General features: G+C 46.2%; 1 protein-coding gene across 2 annotated transcripts in view; it reads left to right on the forward strand.

Annotated features, from left to right (window-relative positions):
- The window catches only part of VPS35L (VPS35 endosomal protein sorting factor like), a 158,644-nt gene that overhangs the window by 37,335 nt on the left and 103,248 nt on the right, over nt 1–18,061 (forward strand). For both annotated transcript variants that reach the window (XM_032157026.2, XM_032157025.2), the window contains exons 8-9: nt 8,105–8,189; nt 17,987–18,046. In XM_032157026.2, coding sequence (XP_032012917.1) covers nt 8,105–8,189; nt 17,987–18,046 — 145 coding nt within the window. The remainder of the gene's footprint in view (nt 1–8,104; nt 8,190–17,986; nt 18,047–18,061) is intronic.

Here is an 18,061-nt window from a genome sequence, read left to right on the forward strand (position 1 = left end):
CTTTATGTAGAGCTGAGTTCAATTCCTGGATATCCTTGTTAACTTTCTGTCTCGTTGATCTGTCTAATGCTGACAGTGGGGTGTTAAAATCTCCCATTATTATTGTGTGGGAGTTTAAGTCCCTTTGTAGGTCACTGAGGACTTGCTTTATGAATCTGGGTGCTCCTGTGTTGGGTGCATATATATTTAGGATAGTTAGCTCTTCTTGTTGAATTGATCCCTTTACCATTACGTAACGGCCTTCTTTGTCTCTTTTGATCTTTGTTGGTTTAAAGTCTATTTTATCAGAGACTAGGATTGCAACCCCTGCCTTTTTTTGTTTTCCAGTTGCTTGATAGATCTTCCTCCATCCCTTTATTTTGAGTCTATGTGTGTCTCTGCACGTGAGATGGGTTTCCTGAATACAGCACACTGATGGGTCCTGACTCCTTATCCAGTTTGCCAGTCTGTGTCTTTTGATTGGAGCATTTAGCCCATTTACATTTAACGTTAATATTGTTATGTGTGGATCTGATCCTGTCATTATGATGTTAGTTGGTTATTTTGCTCGTTAGTTGCTATAGTTTCTTCCTAGCCTCGATGGTCTTTACAATTTGGCATGTTTTTGCAGTGGCTGGTACCGGTTGTTCCTTTCCATGTTTAGTGCTTCCTTCAGGAGCTCTTTTAGGGCAGGCCTGGTGGTGACAAAATCACTCAGCGTTTGCTTGTCTGTAAAGTATTTTATTTCTCCTTCACTTATGAAGCTTAGTTTGGCGGGATAGGAAATTCTGGGTTGAAAATTCTTTTCTTTAAGAATGTTGAATATCGGCTCCCACTCTCTTCTGGCTTGTAGAGTTTCTGCTGAGAGATCAGCTGTTAGTCTGATGGGCTTCCCTTTGTGGGTAACCCGACCTTTCTCTCTGGCTGCCCTTAACATTTTTTCCTTCATTTCAACTTTGGTGAATCTGACAATTATGTGTCTTGGAGTTGCCCTTCTCGAGGAGTATCTTTGTGGCGTTCTCTGTATTTCCTGAATCTGAATGCTGGCCTGCCTTGCTAGATTGGGGAAGTTCTCCTGGATAATATCTTGCAGAGTGTTTTCCAACTTGGTTCCATTCTCCCCATCATTTTCAGGTACACCAATCAGACGTAGGTTTGGTCTTTTCACATAGTCCCAAATTTCTTGGAGGCTTTGTTCATTTCTTTTTATTCTTTTTTCTCTAAACTTCCCTTCTCTCTTCATTTCATTCATTTCATCTTCCATCAGCGATACCCTTTCTTCCAGTTGATCGCATCTGCTACTGAGGCTTCTGCAATCTTCGCGTAGTTCTCGAAACTTGGCTTTCAGCTCCATCAGCTCCTTTAAGCCCTTCTCTCCATTGGTTATTCTAGTTATCCATTCTTCTAATATTTTTTCAAAGTTTTTAACTTCTTTGCTATTGTTTTGAATTTCCTCTCGTAGCTCAGAGTAGTTTGATCGTCTGAAGCCTTCTTCTCTCAACTCATCAAAGTCATCCTCCATCCAGCTTTGTTCCGTTGCTGGTGAGGAACTGCGTTCCTTTGGAGGAGGAGAGGTGCTCTGTTTTTTAGAGTTTCCAGTTTTTTTGCTCTTTTTTCCCCCATCTTTGTGATTTTATCTACTTTTTGTCTTTGATGATGGTGATGTACAGATGGGTTTTTGGTGTGGATGTCCTTTCTGTTTGTTAGTTTTCCTTCTACCAGACAGGGCCCTCAGCTGCAGGTCTGTTGGAGTTTACTAGAGGTCCACTCCAGACCCTGTTTGGCTGGGTGTCAGCAGCGGTGCTGCAGGTCTGTTGGAGTTTACTAGAGGTCCACTCCAGACCCTGTTTTGCTGGGTGTCAGCAGTGGTGGCTGCAGAACAGCGGATTTTCGTGAGACCACAAATTCAGCTGTCTGATAGTTCCTCTGAAAGTTTTGTCTCAGAGGAGTACCCGGTTGAATGAGGTGTCAGTCTGTCCCTACTGGGGGGGTGCCTCCCAGTTAGGCTGCTCAGGGGTGAGGGACCCACTTTAGGAGGCAGTCTGTCCGTTCTCAGATCTCCAGCTGCGTGCTGGGAGAACCACTACTCTCTTCAAAGCTGTCAGTCAGACAGGGACATTTAAGTCTGTGGAGGTTCTTGCTGAGTTTTTGTTTGTCTGTGCCCTGCCCCCACAGGTGGAGCCTACAGAGGCAGGCAGGCCTCCTTGAGCTGTGGTGGGCTCCACCCAGTTCGAGCTTCCTGGCTGCTTTGTTTACCTAAGCAAGCCTGGGCAATGGCGGGCGCCCCTCCCCCAGCCTCGCTGCCGCCTTGCAGCTTGATCTCAGACTGCCGTGCTAGCAATCAGCGAGACTCCGTGGGCATAGGACCCTCCGAGCCAGGTGCGGGACACAATCTCCTAGTGTGCCGTTTTCCAGGCCCGTTGGAAAAGCGCAGTATTAGGATGGGACTGACCCGATATTCCAGGTGCCGTCTGTTTCCCCTTTCTTTGACTAGGAAAGGGAACTCCCTGACCCCTTGCGCTTCCCGAGTGAGGCAATGCCTCGCCCTGCTTCGGCTCGCGCACAGTGCACTTCACCGTCTGTCCTGCACCCACTGTTAGGCACTCCCTAGTGAGATGAAACCGGTACCTCAAGCAGAAATGCAGAAATCACCCGTCTTCTGTGTCGCTGGGGCTGGGAGCTGGAGACCGGAGCTGTTCCTATTCGGCCATCTTGGCTCCACCCCCTATTTATTTTTTTGAGACAGAGTTTTGCTCTCGTTGCCCAGGCTGGAGTGCAGTGGCGTGATCTCAGCTCACTGCAACCTCCGCTTCCTGAGTTCAAGCGATTCTCGTGCCTCAGCCTCCTGAGTAGCTGGGATTACGGGCACCCGCTACCACGCCCAGCTAATTTTTGTATTTTTAGTAGGGATGGGGTTTTGCCATGTTAGCCAGGCTGGTCTCGAACTCCTGACCTCAAGTGATCTACCTGCCTTGGCCTCTTAAAGTGCTGGGATTACAGGCATGAGTCACTGTGCCCAGTCAGAAGTTTTTACTTTCAGCTGCATTCTCGATTTTCTCTTTTTAGCTTATGCTTTTATAGTTGTATCTAAGAACTCTTTGCCTAGCTCAAGGTTATGAAGATTTTTTTGTTTTCTTCTAGAAGTTTTATAACTGTAGCACTTACCTTTAGGTCAGTGGTTCATTTTGAATTACTTTTTATATATGGTATAAGGTAAGGATCTAAATAATTTTTTTTTGCATGTGGAGCTACAGTTGTCTCAGCAGCATTTGTTGAGAAGACTATTGTAGTAGTCCATTCTTGCATTGTTATAAAGAACTACCTGAGACTGGGTAATTTATGAAGAAAAGAGGTTTAATTGACTCACAGTTCTGCAGGCTGTATAGGAAGCATGGCTGTGGAGGCCTCAGGAAACTTAAAATCGTGGTGGAAGGCAAAGGGGAAGCAGATACATCTTTCCATAGCAGAGCAGGAGAGAGAGAGAGAGAGAGGGAGAGCGCAAACAGGGAGGTGACACAGGTTTTCAAACAACCAGAACTGTCTCACAGGAACAGCAAGCGGAAAGTCTGCCCTATGGTTCAGTTACCTCCCACCAGGCCTTTCCTCCAACACTGGGGATTACAATTCAACATGAGATTTGGGTGGGAACACAGAGCCAAACCATATTAATTATCTTTTTCTCTACTGAGACCTTGGCACTTTTGTTAAAAATCAATTGACCAAGGCTGGGCGTGGTGGCTCATGCTTGTAATCCTAGCACTTTGGGCGGCTGAGGTGGGCGGATCACCTGAGGTCGGGAGTTCAAGACCAGCCTGACCAACATGGAGAAACCCCATCTCTACTGAAAATACAGAATTAGCTGAGTGTGGTGGTGCATGCCTGAAATCCCAGCTACTTGGGAGGTTGAGGCAGGAGAATCACTTGAACCTGGGAGGCGGAGGTTGCGGTGAGCCAAGATTGTGCCATTGCACTCCAGCCTGGGCAACAAGAGTGAAACTTCGTCTCAAAAAAAAAAAAAAATTGACCACTGGTGGCAAATTCAGACTACTTAAAAAACAAAAAAACAAAAATCAATCGACCATAAATGTAAGGGTTTATTTCTGGACTCTCACTGTCATTCTGTTGATCCATAAGTCAATCCTTACGCCAGTTCCACATTGTCTTTTTTTTTTTTTTTTTTTTTTGAGACAGTCTTGCTCTGTCACCGAGGCTGGAGTGCAGTGGCGTGATCTCTGCTCACTGCAACCTCTGCCTCCCAGGTTCAAGCGATTTTCATGCCTTAGCCTCCCCAGGAGCTGGGATTATAGGTGTGTGCCACCACACCTAGCTAATTTTTGTATTTTTAGTAGAGGTGGGGTTTCACCATGTTGGCCAGGGTGGTCTCAAACTCCTGACCTCAAGTGATTCACCCACCTCAGCCTCCCAAAGTGCTGGGATTAAAGGCATGAGCCACTGCGCCTGGCCAGTTCCATATTGTTTTGATTACTATGGCATTATAGCAAGTTTGAAACTGGGTAATATAAGTCTTTATTTATTTATTTTTTGAGACAGAGTCTTGCTCTTGTCCAGGCTGGAGTGCAGTGGCATCATCTTGGCTCGGCTCACTGAAACCTTCACCTCCCAGATTCAAGCAATTCTCCCACCTCAGCCTCCTGAGTAGCTTGGATTACAGGCGTCTGCCACCATGCCCGGCTGATTTTTGTATTTTTAATAGAGACGGGGTTTCACCATGTTGGCCAGGCTGGTCCAATTTCAAACTCCTGACCTCAGGTGATCCACCCACCTTGCCCCCCAAAAGTGCTAGGATTAAGGCATGAGCCACCGCACCTGGCCTGGGTCGTATAAGTCTTTTAACTTTTTTCTTCTTCTTCTTCTTTTTTTAAATTATTTTTCACTGTTATGGGCCCTTTGCATTTCTGTATGAATTTTAGGATCAGCTTGTCAATTTTTACAAAATAAAAAAAACCTTCTGGGATTCTGACAGGGACTGCATTGAGTATGAAATCATCTTCTGATGCATAAATTTTGCCATCTGTTGATGAGCATCTGGCTCTTTTCTTTTTTCACTACGTGGACGATGTCGCTGTGAGCAAGCTTGGTCACGTCTGCTGGTGCCCATGTAAAGCTTTTCTCTAGATAAGAGCCTATACCTAAGAGTAGAACTGCTCTGTGCCTCTTCAGCTTTTCCAGATAATGCTAAGTTATTTTCCGTAGTAGCTGTGCCAACATACGCTTGTAGTAGCATGTGGGCGTGTGAGAGTCTGTGCTATTCAACATTCTACCACCATTTGGTATGAGCAGATTTTCTATTTTAATTTTTCCAGTCATATTTTCTTGTGGTTTTAATGTGCAGTTCCTCGATTACTAATAAAAATGAGCATCTTTTCACATATTTATAGGCCATTGGGGTTTCCTTTTTTGTAAAATGCCCTTTGCTGATTTCTTTTGCCCATTTTTCCATTTTGTTATCTGTGTTTTTCGTACTGAGTTTTGGAATTTTTAAGATGTATTCTGGATAGTAATGGTCTACTTCTTTCCTTCCTACTCAGGTCATCTTTGAATGTATGCATTTGTTCTGGCTATTCAAATTTTTTTAACCTTGTTTTTGAGACAGATTCTTGCTCTGTCTTCCAGACTGGAGTGCAGTGGGGCAGTCTCGGCTCACTGCAACCTCTGCTTCCCTGGCCCAAGTGTCTCCCACCTCAGCTTCCTGAGTAGTTAGGGCTACAGGCACACACCACCATGCCTGGATAATTTTTGTATTTTTTTGTAGAAACTGGGGTCTCACTACATTGCCCAGGCTGGTCTCAAACTCCTGGGCCCAGGCGATCTTCCTGCCTCAGCCTCCCAAAGTGCTGGGATTACAGGCGTGAGCCACCATGCCCAGCTGGGATTTGTATTGTTAACACATACCTGGGTTACCTGATTCTTATCAGACAAATTTAGGAAGTGGCACCAAAGCTTTAAAAACTGTGGCATCTTCAAAACAGTAATTTAAAAAGTAACTTCAATTTATAAGATCATTATAGCTTTAACTTTGGATTAAAAACATAATCTTGTTCCTGTTGTCCTTTATAAAATATATGTTCTATGAAACCAGCTTGGGAGAAAATCAATGCACAGATGTTTGGGAAGCCCCAGCTGTGTTTAATTTGAAATCCTCTGTTTAAATTCTCTCTCTCACCTCACCAGTGGGCAGTAACTCATCTCTGAGAGACTGTGCAAGCCCAGCTCTGGGCAGAACTCAGAGATGTCACATCCCTAGGAACCGAGAACTGTGTATTGTAAACAGTCTCTAAGATTTGGAGTTGTTAGCTTTTTCCAGCCTTGAAATCTCATGGGGCAGTTGTTTAAGTTGGAACTCTCACAAAGGGCATATGAAAATCGCAGAGTGAGGTGTCAGGAAATGGAATTCCACATACATCCAATTGCCACGTTTGGTGTCAGCACTATTGTTTTTACAGCTTACATTCCCGCCCCCCCCCGCCCCATAACATCTGGGCTGTAAGAGGATGTTTCACAAATCAGACACGTTGTTTACTTTTAGGCCTGTAATGCTATGGAGAAACTTGGTGACTCTAACAATTTAGATGTTGGGTAACAACATCAAACTGAAAACACATGTCAACCTATCTCTTGACATGGTGAACGTTCTCACCATTCTCTGCATATTGGAATTGCATATTAAATAATCCTTTCTAAATGTCTGAACATCTTTTTTTACATTTTTAAATGACATTTTTCTTGAGGGTCAACCACTGGGGTGATGAAGTGTAGCAGTTATTTATTTCCTTATGCTGACTTTTGAATTTGTAAAGACTTCAGAGCATGGCGTTAAATTTAGTTCTTCAAAGTAGAAAGAGCTTCTCTGTTTCTGATGATAAAAGATAATCTAAGGTGTTTGGGGCCACATTGCGTGACTGCGGTCTTCCATTAAGAGTCCTGAACACTAAATAGCAGATGAGTACTCAAAAAAAGAGTTCTGAACATGTTGGCCGGGTGCAGTGGCTCATGCCTGTATTTGCAGCACTTTGGGAGGCTGAGGTGGGAGGACTGCTTGAGGTCAGGAGTTCAAGACCAGCCTGAGCAACATAGTGAGAACCTGCCTCTACATAAAATTAAAGAAAAAAAATTAGCCAGCCATGGTGGTACATACCTGTAGTCCCAGCTACTCGGGAGGCTGAGGCGGGAGGAGTGCTTGAGCCCAGGAGTTCATTGCTGCAGTGAGCTATGATTGCACCAATGCACTCCAGCCTGAGCGACAGAGCAAAACCTTATCTCAAATAAAATAATAATAAAATTTAAAAAAATTAAATAAAGAGTCCTGAACATGGCTGTGACCCTTTGGCATGAATGAGAATGTAGAATTCAGCAATTCCCCGCAAAGCTGAAATGTTTTCAGCATTGAAGGTCATATTTCCAGAGTAACATGTATTCATTGAAGCTATGTTCCTTTTAGGGGGGAATTTGGGACTGAGTATAAATAATCAGTGTGAGTTTATGAAGCCTTGGGGATTTACTTATAGGGTCATTTCTTAGAAAAGAATGTTTAAGGATGCTGATCACCCTGAAATCAACAGAAGAAGCCAGTCTGCAAAGCAGTTGAACAAAGATGGGGGCCATAGATGAGGACTGTGATGAGAGAGATGTCATTCACTTCTGTCAGTGATTTTGAGTGCTTCCTGGTTCAGTATACAAGCAGGATCCTTTTGGATAAGGCTTTCCTGAAGAAGGTGATAGTGTATTTCCTTAAGAGACTGTGTTATGGGCCGGGTGCGGTGGCTCACACCTGTAATCCCAGCACTTTGGGAGGCTGAGGTGGGAGGATCACTTGAGGTTGGGAGTTTAAGGCCAACCTGGGCAACATAGCGAGACCCCATCTCTACAAAAAAAAAAAAAAGGAAGGGAAAAAAAAAAGAGATTCTGTTGTGAGCAGAGTCTGGCTCTCTCTGTCAAAAGCACAGTGCTTTAGCTTGTCATTGTATGCTCAGTGCCTCGCACAGGCCTTGGCACATAGTAAGTATCTCAACTTGTTTCTAGAAACCATTAATTTTTCAGATCTGGAGTGTCCTACCCATACCAGACATGCCAGAGTGAATTTTCTCTTTTTTTTCTCTTTTTTTAGTGTTCAAAGCTTCTTTCAGACACCAGTGTTATTCAGTTCTACCCAAGCAAATTTGTCCTTATCACCGACATACTTGATACATTTGGTAAGTACCTGTCATATGCACCTTAGATCTAGGAAATGTGTTCGTTTTGTCAAGAATTGGGTGGTAGAGTTACTGTAAATTAGGTTCTGCTGTGGTTTAAGTTATTAAGTAAGTCATGAGAGAGATCAAACCATCCCCCCCACGCCCATTAATAAGGGTGCTATTTTTGAAACATTCTAAAATTTATAAAATTTTATTTTTTCTTCTTTTTTTTTTTGAGTCAGGGTCTTGCTCTGTCATCCAGACTGGAGGGCAGTGGCGCAGTCATAGCTCACTGCAGCCTCGAACTCCTGGGCTCAAGCCATCTTCCTGCCTCAGCCTCCTGAGTAGCTGGGGCTACAGGCTCATGCCACCATGCCCAGCTAAGTTTTTTTTTTTTTTGGTAGAGACAGAGTCTCGCAGTGTTGCCCAGGCTGGTCTCAAACTCCTAGCCTCAAGTGATCCTCCTGCCTTGGCCTCCCAAAGTGCTGGAATTACAGGCATGAGCCACCGTGCCTGGCCTGTTTTTCCTAATCTTGTGATAGACTGGTAAAGTGAATGAGTGAAGCAGGGCAGGCTGGGAGCACTAAGCAGCATGGGTCCCTTGCCGTCTCACAGGCACCTGAAACTGAACTTGGCATCTGTTCCCAGACTTTTCCCTTTTTCCACTGAGTTTCTGTCTCCAGGAATGGCACTAGCATGTACCCAGTTGCCTGAGATGGGAATCTGAGCATCTTCCCCCACATGCCCATGTCCAGTCACCAGATTCTTCAGTTCAGCCTCCTAAAGCTCTCCCCAGCATGTCAATTTTTTTCTTTCTTCACTGTTAAAAATTTTTTTTTTTTCTTTTTGGAGATAAAGTCTCTGTCCCTCAGGCTAGAGTACAGTGGCATGATGTCGGCTCACTGCAACCTCTGCCTCCGGGGTTCAAGTGATTCTCCTGCCTCAGCCTCACCAGTAGCTGGGATTACAGGCAAGCACCACCACGCCTAGCTAGTTTTTGTATTTTTAGTAGAGATGGGATTTCATCATGTTGGCTAGGCTGGTCTCAAACTCCTGACCTCAAGTGATCTGCCCGCCTCGGCCTCCCTAAGTGTTAGGATGACAGGCAGGAGCCACTGTGCCCAGCCTCACTGTTAAAATTTTAATCCTAGCCACAGTCCTCTCCCACCTGGATACCTTCCTGCATCACTGTGGCTGCCCCTAGTCCCACACACCACCTCACAGGTAGAGAGACCTTTTGGAGCCAGGTAGAAAGGTTTAGACTGAAGAGAATAACCTGGAGGAGCAGGAGGCCCCTGTGCTGCTTGGCAGTGGTTGGTTAGGCCAGAACATCATGCCATTAGCAGTTTGCTCAAACCATGCAACCCTCTAAGCTGTATATGATGTGCCCCACAGCGAGGCACCCCACCAGAACTAGGAAATAAGGGCGCCTTCTGAGAGTTGAACACGTGGAAGATTAGAATAGAGACATTCGGTGTCTTACAGGGACCAATGGGCTCCCAACCCAGCAAATCTTATCTGTAACCCATTGAAAGATATAATGTGTCAGAAAGCAAACTGTCAATCTGAGAGACTCATTCATTTCTGTGCATCCCAGTCCTGTCCAAGAGACCGGAGGCCTGAGTGTGCTAGCTAAAACAAGTGACAAGAAAGCTAACTAACCTTGAAAAAGTGGGTATTTATTGGCTTATGCTGAAAAGTCCAGGGGTAGTTTGGCTTCAGGTGCAGCTAGATCCAGGAACCCAAACAATGTCATTAAGACCTTGCCCTTGGGTCGGGCATGGTGGCTCACACTTGTAATCCCAACACTTTGGGAGGCCGAGGTGGGTGGATCATCTGCAGTCAGAAGTTCAAGACCAGCCTGGCCAACATGGCAAAACCCCGTCTCTACTAAAAATACAAAAATTAGCTGGATGTTGTGGTGCGCACCTGTAGTCCCAGCTACTTGGGAGGCTGAGGCAGGAGAATTGTTTGAACCCAGGAGGTGGAGATTGCAGTGGGCCACTGCACTCCAGCCTGGGTGACAGGGCGAGACTCCGTCTCCAAAAAAAAAAAGAAAAGAGAAAAAAAAGACCTTGCCCTTGGGTTGGGTGCATTCTCGACTTCACAAGCTGTCCTCAGCTTCTGCTAGCTTTACTGCTAGTGGTCCCAGGGCATGGAAAGAGCTGCTTTCTTCAAGCATTCCCACAGAAGTTTCAGAATCCCATCTCACTGGCCTGGCTTGGATCATATGTCAGTCCCTGAGCCAGTTGTGTTATCTGGGGGATGAAATGCACTGATTATCCAGGCCTGGGTCACCTCAAATCTAAAAGAGTGATACAGTTAGCAGAAGAAAGGGGAGTGATGGTACCTGGGCAAAAAGAAGAGATGTTCCAGCTGACAGATGAGGCCTGATGGGTTCAGATGGCCCGGAGAGGTGGTATCAGGCTCTCTGCAGGCCACTAGGGAGGTGTCCGCAAATGGAAGGGATAAAAATCCTTGCCTTGGCTAGGCACAGTGGCTCACACCTGTAATCCTACCACTTTGGGAGGCTGAGGCGGTTGGATCACTTCAGGTCAGGAGTTCGAGACCAGACTGGCTAACATGGTGAAACCCCATCTCTACTAAAAATATAAAAATTAGCCAGGCGTGGTGGCAGGCACCTGTAATCCCAGCTACTCGGGAGGATGAGGCAGGAGAATCGCTTGAACGCGGGAGGTGGAAGTTGCAGTGAGCTGAGATCATGCCACTGCACTCTAGCCTGTGCCACAGAGCTGAGATTTCATCTCAAAATAAAAAAAAATAAAAAGAAAAGAAAAAAAATCCTTACCTTTGTGGTGCTTATGTTTCCAAAAAAGAGAATTTACAAAACAATAAGTCAACCCAATTTTATGTTAGACCATGATCCATGCTATGGAGAAAACCAAACAGAGTGGGGTGAGGGGCTGAAGAGGAATGGAGGGAATTAGGTGAGGGGGTAGGGGTGCAATTTTAAGTTAGGTGCTCAGAGGAGGCCTCATTGAGAGGTTACCTGAGCAGGTGCTTGAAGGCGGTGAGAGGTGAGAGGTGAGCCCGCTGGGTCTATGGGGTAGAGGCCAGGGGCAGAAGAGGCCAAGGAACAGCTTGTGCAGAGATCCTGGGGTGGGAGCATTGGGAGCATGCCAGGCTAGCCTGAGAACCAAGGAGGCTAAGAGACAGGCGATGAGATGAGCCCGGGAGAGGGGCAGAAGCTGACGTGGTCAGAGATCGTGGTGGCCTTGGGGGCCACTGGAAGGACTTGGGCTTTGACTCTGACTGTGAGGGCAGGAGGGGCCACCAGAGGGTGTTGAGCAGAGGAGGGAGGTGATCCCACGTGGGATTTAACAGGCTCTGTGTTGAGACTAGACTGTAGGGCGGGGGTAGAGCCTGGAGCCTGTGGCAGCACTTGCGGTGAGAGGCAGGGGTGGCGTGGCCCTGGGAGGTGGTGGAGATGATGAGGAGAGACCCAGGATGGAGGAGGGCTTTAGGTTCTAGGTTAGATGTCAAATCATACACTGCTGGTCCTTGACGTGTGCATGCACATGGCTTACCTTCAGGGAGTGTGAGGCCCTCATTGGTGGGGAGAGGCTGGTGGCTGTGTCTGGCTCCCCTGGCAGTCTCATTCCTCCTGTGAATTAACCTCTTGGCCTTCTGGTTCCCTCGCCAGCCTCTCCTAAGTTTCTTTTGTATGAGTCAGCTTTCCTGAGCAAGATTAGCTCTGAGACACTGATTAGCTCTATCCTGCAAGCCTGGCCAGACCCAGACAGCTCACTCACCTTGCAAGAACTCTGGGCAGCCACTCTGCCAGCTCCTGCCAGCAGCTCCCCAGCCCCGTCCTGGACTCGCCGGGCTGTAGTGCAGATGCTGCCGTCCTTTTTGCGTCCCAGAAAATAGCTGGGCTGGGAGTTGGGAACAGCAGTGGTAAACCTTCAAGAGATGATGACCTTGGGCAGATTGTTTAGGTGCTTTATAGATATTAAGTCCCAGCCAGGCGCAGTGGCTCACACCTGTAATCCCAGCACTTTGGGAGGCCAAGGTGGGTGGATCACAAGGTCAGAAGTTCAAGACCAGCCTGGCCAATATGATGAAACCTCGTCTCTACTAAAAATACAAAAATTAGCCGGGCATGGTGATGGGCGCCTGTAGTCCCAGCTACTCGGGAAGCTGAGGCAGGAGAAAAAAAAAGATATTAAGTCCCATAATCTGCGTAACAGCCCTATGAGATGGGTCTGGTTGTTATCCCCATTTTATAGATGAGGAACCTGAGGCTTGGAGAAGGAAAGTAGCTTGCCCAGGGTCACCGTTATAGTGAATTGCAGAGCTGAGGCTCAACTAGCTCTCTGCAGTCAAAGTACCTACTTTATTTCTCTTTATACATTGCTTATGGGGGAATGCAAATGCATATACCTTTTTTTTTTTTTTTTTTTTGAGACAGGGTCTCACTTCATTGCCCAGGCCACAGTGCAATGGGGAGATCATAGCTCACTGCAGCCTTGATCTCCTTGACTCAAAGGATCCTCTTGTCTCAGTCTCCCAAGTAACTGGGACCACAGGTGTGTGCCACCATGCCCAGCGAATTTTTTTTTTTTTTTTTTTTTTTAGCAATGGGATCTCCCTGTGTGGCCCAGGCTGGTCTCAAACTCCTGGAGTCAAGCCATCCTCCCACCTTGGCCTCCCAAAGTGCTGGGATTATAGGCATGAGTCACTGCACCTGGCCTAAATGCATATACATTTAACCCAACAGTTTCACCTCTGGGAATCTGTCCCACCTGTAATAGCAAACTAAGAAGCAACTCAAGTGGCCATCAATAGGAGCTGGCTAAATAAATTATAGTGTGTCTATATAGTGGAGTACTAGTGGCTCTATGAAATGAAAAAGCTGGGCATGGTGGCTCACACTTGTAATCCCAGCACTTTGGGAGACCAAGGCGGGCAGATCACTTTGAGCTTAGGAATTCGAGACCAGCCTGGCCAACATGGTGAAACCCGTCTTTACTAAAAATACAAAAATTAGCTGCGTGAGGTGGTATGCGCCTGTAATCCCAGCTACTCGGGAGGCTTAGGTGGGGGAATTGCTTGAACCCAGGAGGCAGAGGCAGTGAACTGAGATCAAGCCACTGCACTCCATTCTGGGCGATAAAGTGAGACTCTGTCTCAGAAAAACAAACCACAACAACAACGACAACAAAACAACAAAGCAAAGAAGGGAAGGAAAGGGCCGGCCATGGTGGCTCACACCTGTAATCCCATAATCCCAGCACTTTGGGAGGCTGAGGCGGGAGGATAACTTGAGTCCAGGAGTTCAAGACCATCCTGGGCAACATAGCAAAACCCCATCCCTACAAAAGATTTTTAAAAAATAGCTAGGTGTGGTGGTACGAGCCTGTAGTCCCAGCTACTCAGGAGGCTGAGGCAGGCAGATTCCTTGAGCCCAAGAAGTTTGAGACTGCAGTGAGCTATGATAGTACCACTGCACCTTAGCAAAAGTAAGACCCTGTCTCAAAAAGAAGAAAAAGAAAAAGGAGGAAAATGTAGAATACATGTTGATATTCACTTGTGTCTCCCTAAGGAGACATTAAAAGGATACCCAAGAAACCGATAGAAGTGGTTTCTCTCAGAGGGTGCGCAGGGCAGTGAGGTGGATGGGATGGGCCAGGAGAGAAACCGCACTCGATACCGTCTGCAGCCTTTTTGAATTTTGAACCATGGGAATGTTTTACCTATTCAAAACCAAACATTCACACAAAGTAGCTGCTTTCAGCACTTCCCAAAGTCCCTGTCCTTCCTCTCCACTTCAGAATGGTGTTCCCAGGGTGCTGTCGTTTAAGTCTATTGTGAATAATATTCCTCAGGACTGTTGAGGCAGCCTGCATGGACAGGTGCTCAAAGAGTCTTTATTAAGATTTGGGGCTAATGAGCGTTCACTTTATAAAAAAGGAGTGAAACCCTGACTTGCTTGGTGGAAGTGTGGAGTCCTGAGCTCCGTTTTTCTGCACATGGTCATTACTCTGCTCTAAAAGAAGATGCATGGACATGTGCATGGAAGATACAGGGACAGGTGTTTCATGGTTGTTGACATCGTTGACAAGAGGGTCAGAGCATCTTGCTGTGCCAGGGATGCACGCTAGGGCCCCAGCATCCACAGAGACTGGCATGCACAGTGGGAAGACGTGTGCCTGGTTTCTGCTGGGATTTCACTAGAGGCATTGGGTACAGAGGTGGGCTTCTGGCTTCAATGCCTGCGTCTCCTCTTTCAGGGTTGTGTGAACTTGAGCCTCAGTTTCTCTACCTGTAGAATCGGGCTTTCGTAGACCCTGCCTCCAAGGGTTGCTGGAGAGGACTAAATGAGAGGATTCATAGGAAGTATAATGTCTTTCCTTTTCTAAGAGCTTGCAGGCAGGATTAGAGTAAACGACCTTGAATAGTGCTTGGCACAAAGTAAGTGCTCAGAAAATGCTAGCTGTTACCACTGTTATTATTTATCTCTTTTAGTGCCTTTGATTTATAAGAAAGCAAATCAAGACAGGAAATAAATCTAGGATCAAGTGTTATTTCTCAAAATAGTTGTCTACTAGCTTAACAGTAGACAAATCGCTTTTTTCAGTAAAACTAATTTTGTAGTTAAAGGGTCCTTAAAATATGAAAGTGAGGCCCAGTACAGTAGCTCATATCTGTAATCCCAGCACTTTGGGAAGCCAGGGCAGAAGGATTGCTTGAGCCCGGGAGTTTGAGACCAGCCTGAGCAAATGGTGAGACCTCGTCTCTATGAAAAATTTAAAAGTTAGCCAGGTGAGGTGGTGCATGCCTGTGGTCCCAGCTACTCAGGAGGCAGAGGTGGGAGGATCCCCTGAGCCCAGGAAGTTGAGGCTGCAGTGAGCTGTGATTGCTCCACTGCACTCCAGCCTGGGTGACAGAGCATGATTCTGTCTCTAAAAAAAAAAATAAAAAAGAATGTGGAGATGATTTTTTTTTTTTTTTTAAAAAGCTAGTTTTAGAGGGATGGCAACTTTTGTGTAGGAAATAAAGGTGTTTTGTGCTGGGTTCATTCTGTGCACCATGGGAGGTGAGAAGTTATGCAGCCACCTAGCGTGGTTTGCTGTGTGATGGTCTGAGGTAACATTGCATGCATCCCTAATGCCAGGGTTCTGGGGTCACCACAGGGGAGGCCTCTCTCTACACGAGGTGTGGCTGCTATAGGGAACCCAGAGCCCCTGAAAAGGAAAGCTCGTTCTGCCAGGAGGAAAAAGGCAGGTGGCTTTGAGAACTGGGGCTTGTTCTCTAAGGCCTTCCAGGGGCTTCTAAATGGAGCCAGTGGTTTGGAGCAGTGCTTCTCATACTTGGCTGCACATTGAAATCACCTAGGGAGCTTTACAAACACCCACAAAGTCCCAGCTGCGTCCAGACCATTTATATGAGGACCTCTGAGGATGGACGCAGACATCCACATATTTTCAAGAGTCCCAGGTGCTTGGAGTCTGCAGCCCAGTTGGAGAAGCACTGGCTCAGAAGGAAGAGGGAGGTTTGTTGCTGTTTCTGTAGATTCCAGAGGCAAGGCAAGTTTTAGCTCAGAGACTCACTGGTGTCTGCCTAAATCAGTGGTTCTCACACTTCAGCGTGTATAAGGATTTCCCAGCAAGGTTATTCAAAAATCCATATTCCTAGTCCTCATCCTCCAAAATACTTTTTTTTTTAGAGAGACAGTGTCTCACTCTGTTTCCCCAGGCTGGAGTGCAGTGTCACAATCACAGCTTCTATCTCTGCCTCTCTAGTAGCTGGGACTACACGTATGCACTACCACGCCTGGCTATAAAATATTCTTTTCCAGTAGCTATAAGGTGGGCCCCAGGAATCTGTATTTTCAACAAATGCCTTCAGGAAATTTTAATGTAGGTGGGCCAAGGCCAGGCATGGTGGTTCACACCTATAATCCCAGCACTTTGGGAGGCTAAGGCAAGCAGTCACTTGAGCCCAGGAGTTGGAGACCACCTTGGGCTGGGAACATAGGGAAATCCCATCTCTACAAAAAAATAATTAGCCAAGCATGGCAGCGCATGCCTGTGGTCCCAGCTACATAGGAGGCTGAGGTGGAAGGATTGCTTGAGCCCAGGAGGTGGAGGCCATAGTGAGCTGTGATCACGCCACTGCACTGCAGCCTAGTGACAGAGTGAGACCCTATCTAAATGAATGAATGAATGAATGTAGGTAGGTAGGTATTTAGGTAGGTGGCTCATACTAGGAGAAGCACCTGGGTGGTACCTCTTAGCTTGGCTGGCTTCCTTCACTTAATCCTAACATTGTGTCATCTCTTGATATCATTTGATCCCACATTCTTTGACTTGAAATGATCTTTGTATTTTCCTGTCTCTTTTTCCATGTATGGACAAGCTGTGTTGTTCTTTATTGCCCTGAATAAAGGGTTATGGAAAAAGAAAAACCCATAGAGGGAAATACTTTCACATTGAAGGTGACTTAGGAGAGCTCAGAAAATGAGTAAGAACTCTAATTTTTTACTTCCACATATTGATAACATTTTGAAAATACATGCACAGAATAAATAAAACTTTTGGTACCAGTTTAGGGGTCCAGGCTGCCCACCTGTTGTGTAGAGTTTTATCGGAACACAGCCACATCCATTTGTTTGCACATTGTGGCCACTTTTGTGCTACAGTGGCAAAGATGAGTCGTCAAGAAAGTGACCTATGACCTGCAAAACCTCTAGTATGTTCATCCATCCAACAAATATTGAGTACCCCCTGTGTGCCAGGCACTGATCAGTACTGGGAATATGTCAGTGAACAAAACAAGCACAAATCTCTGCCTTTGTGGAGCTTGCATTCTAGTTGAATCTCAAATTCTGATGCTTCTAGGGACCAGGCAGGTCACATAAAAGAGTGAAAAGCAGGCTGATGATGAGAGACGGTAGGGGATGGTGGAGACTGTGGCAAACTGGTTAGTGTATATGCCATTTCAAGGGGCAGCTACTAATTTGCTCTAGCTGTGTTATCCTATAGAGATATGGCCACATTTTTGGCATATTTTATGTGAAGAAGGAGAAAATAAGGCACGTGAGTTCTCCCAAGTTGTAGAGTTTGTTTTAGTTTTTGTTTTTGAGACAGGGTCTTTACTCTGTCACCCAGACGGGAGGGCAGTGGGCGATCATGGCTCACTGCAGCCTTGAACTCCTGGGCTCAAGCAATCCTCCCACCTCAGCGTCCTGAGTAGCTGAAACTACAGGCGTGCGCTGCCATGCCTGGCTAATTTTTTAATTTTTTGTACATACCCGGTCTCACAACGTTGTCCAGGCCGCTGTTGAACTCCTGGGCTCAAGCAGTCTTCCTGCCTCGGCTTCCCAAAGTGCTAGGATTACAGGCGTGAGCCACTATGCCCAGCCTCTCCCAGTTTTTACCTGTTGGTAACCAATTCAAAAAATGTTAAAACACTTTGTGGGCTGTTGTGGTGAGGCCACGCACAACTGGTCACGGGCTGGATTCAGCCCACGGGCTGCCCATTTTCACCTCTGGCCTAGCATGGAGTGTGGACCATCGTCTGAGTGGATGGAGATACTTGAGACTCCTTTAGACTCCAAAGGGTAAAACGATCACTTTTCTGCCTTTCAAAGAAAGTAAAAGTCTACTGGAAAAACTAAAAACAAAACAAAAAAATGTGGCTTAAAATCTGTCCCACCAGGTGGCAGCATATCATCACAAGTTAAAGCCTGTCTGGGCAGTGATAGCTCTGGGTCCCTAATTAACAAACATTTATTTACTGTTTGCTCCTGAAGAGTGTGATACTAACACCATCTGTCCTTTTCCTCCCAGGAAAGCTCGTGTACGAGCGCATCTTTTCCATGTGTGTGGATAACCGCAGTGTCTTACCAGGTAATGTCACAGCTG

Source organism: Hylobates moloch, unplaced genomic scaffold (genome assembly GCF_009828535.3).
Source record: "Hylobates moloch isolate HMO894 unplaced genomic scaffold, HMol_V3 SCAFFOLD_6, whole genome shotgun sequence".
Classification (NCBI taxonomy): domain Eukaryota; kingdom Metazoa; phylum Chordata; class Mammalia; order Primates; family Hylobatidae; genus Hylobates; species Hylobates moloch.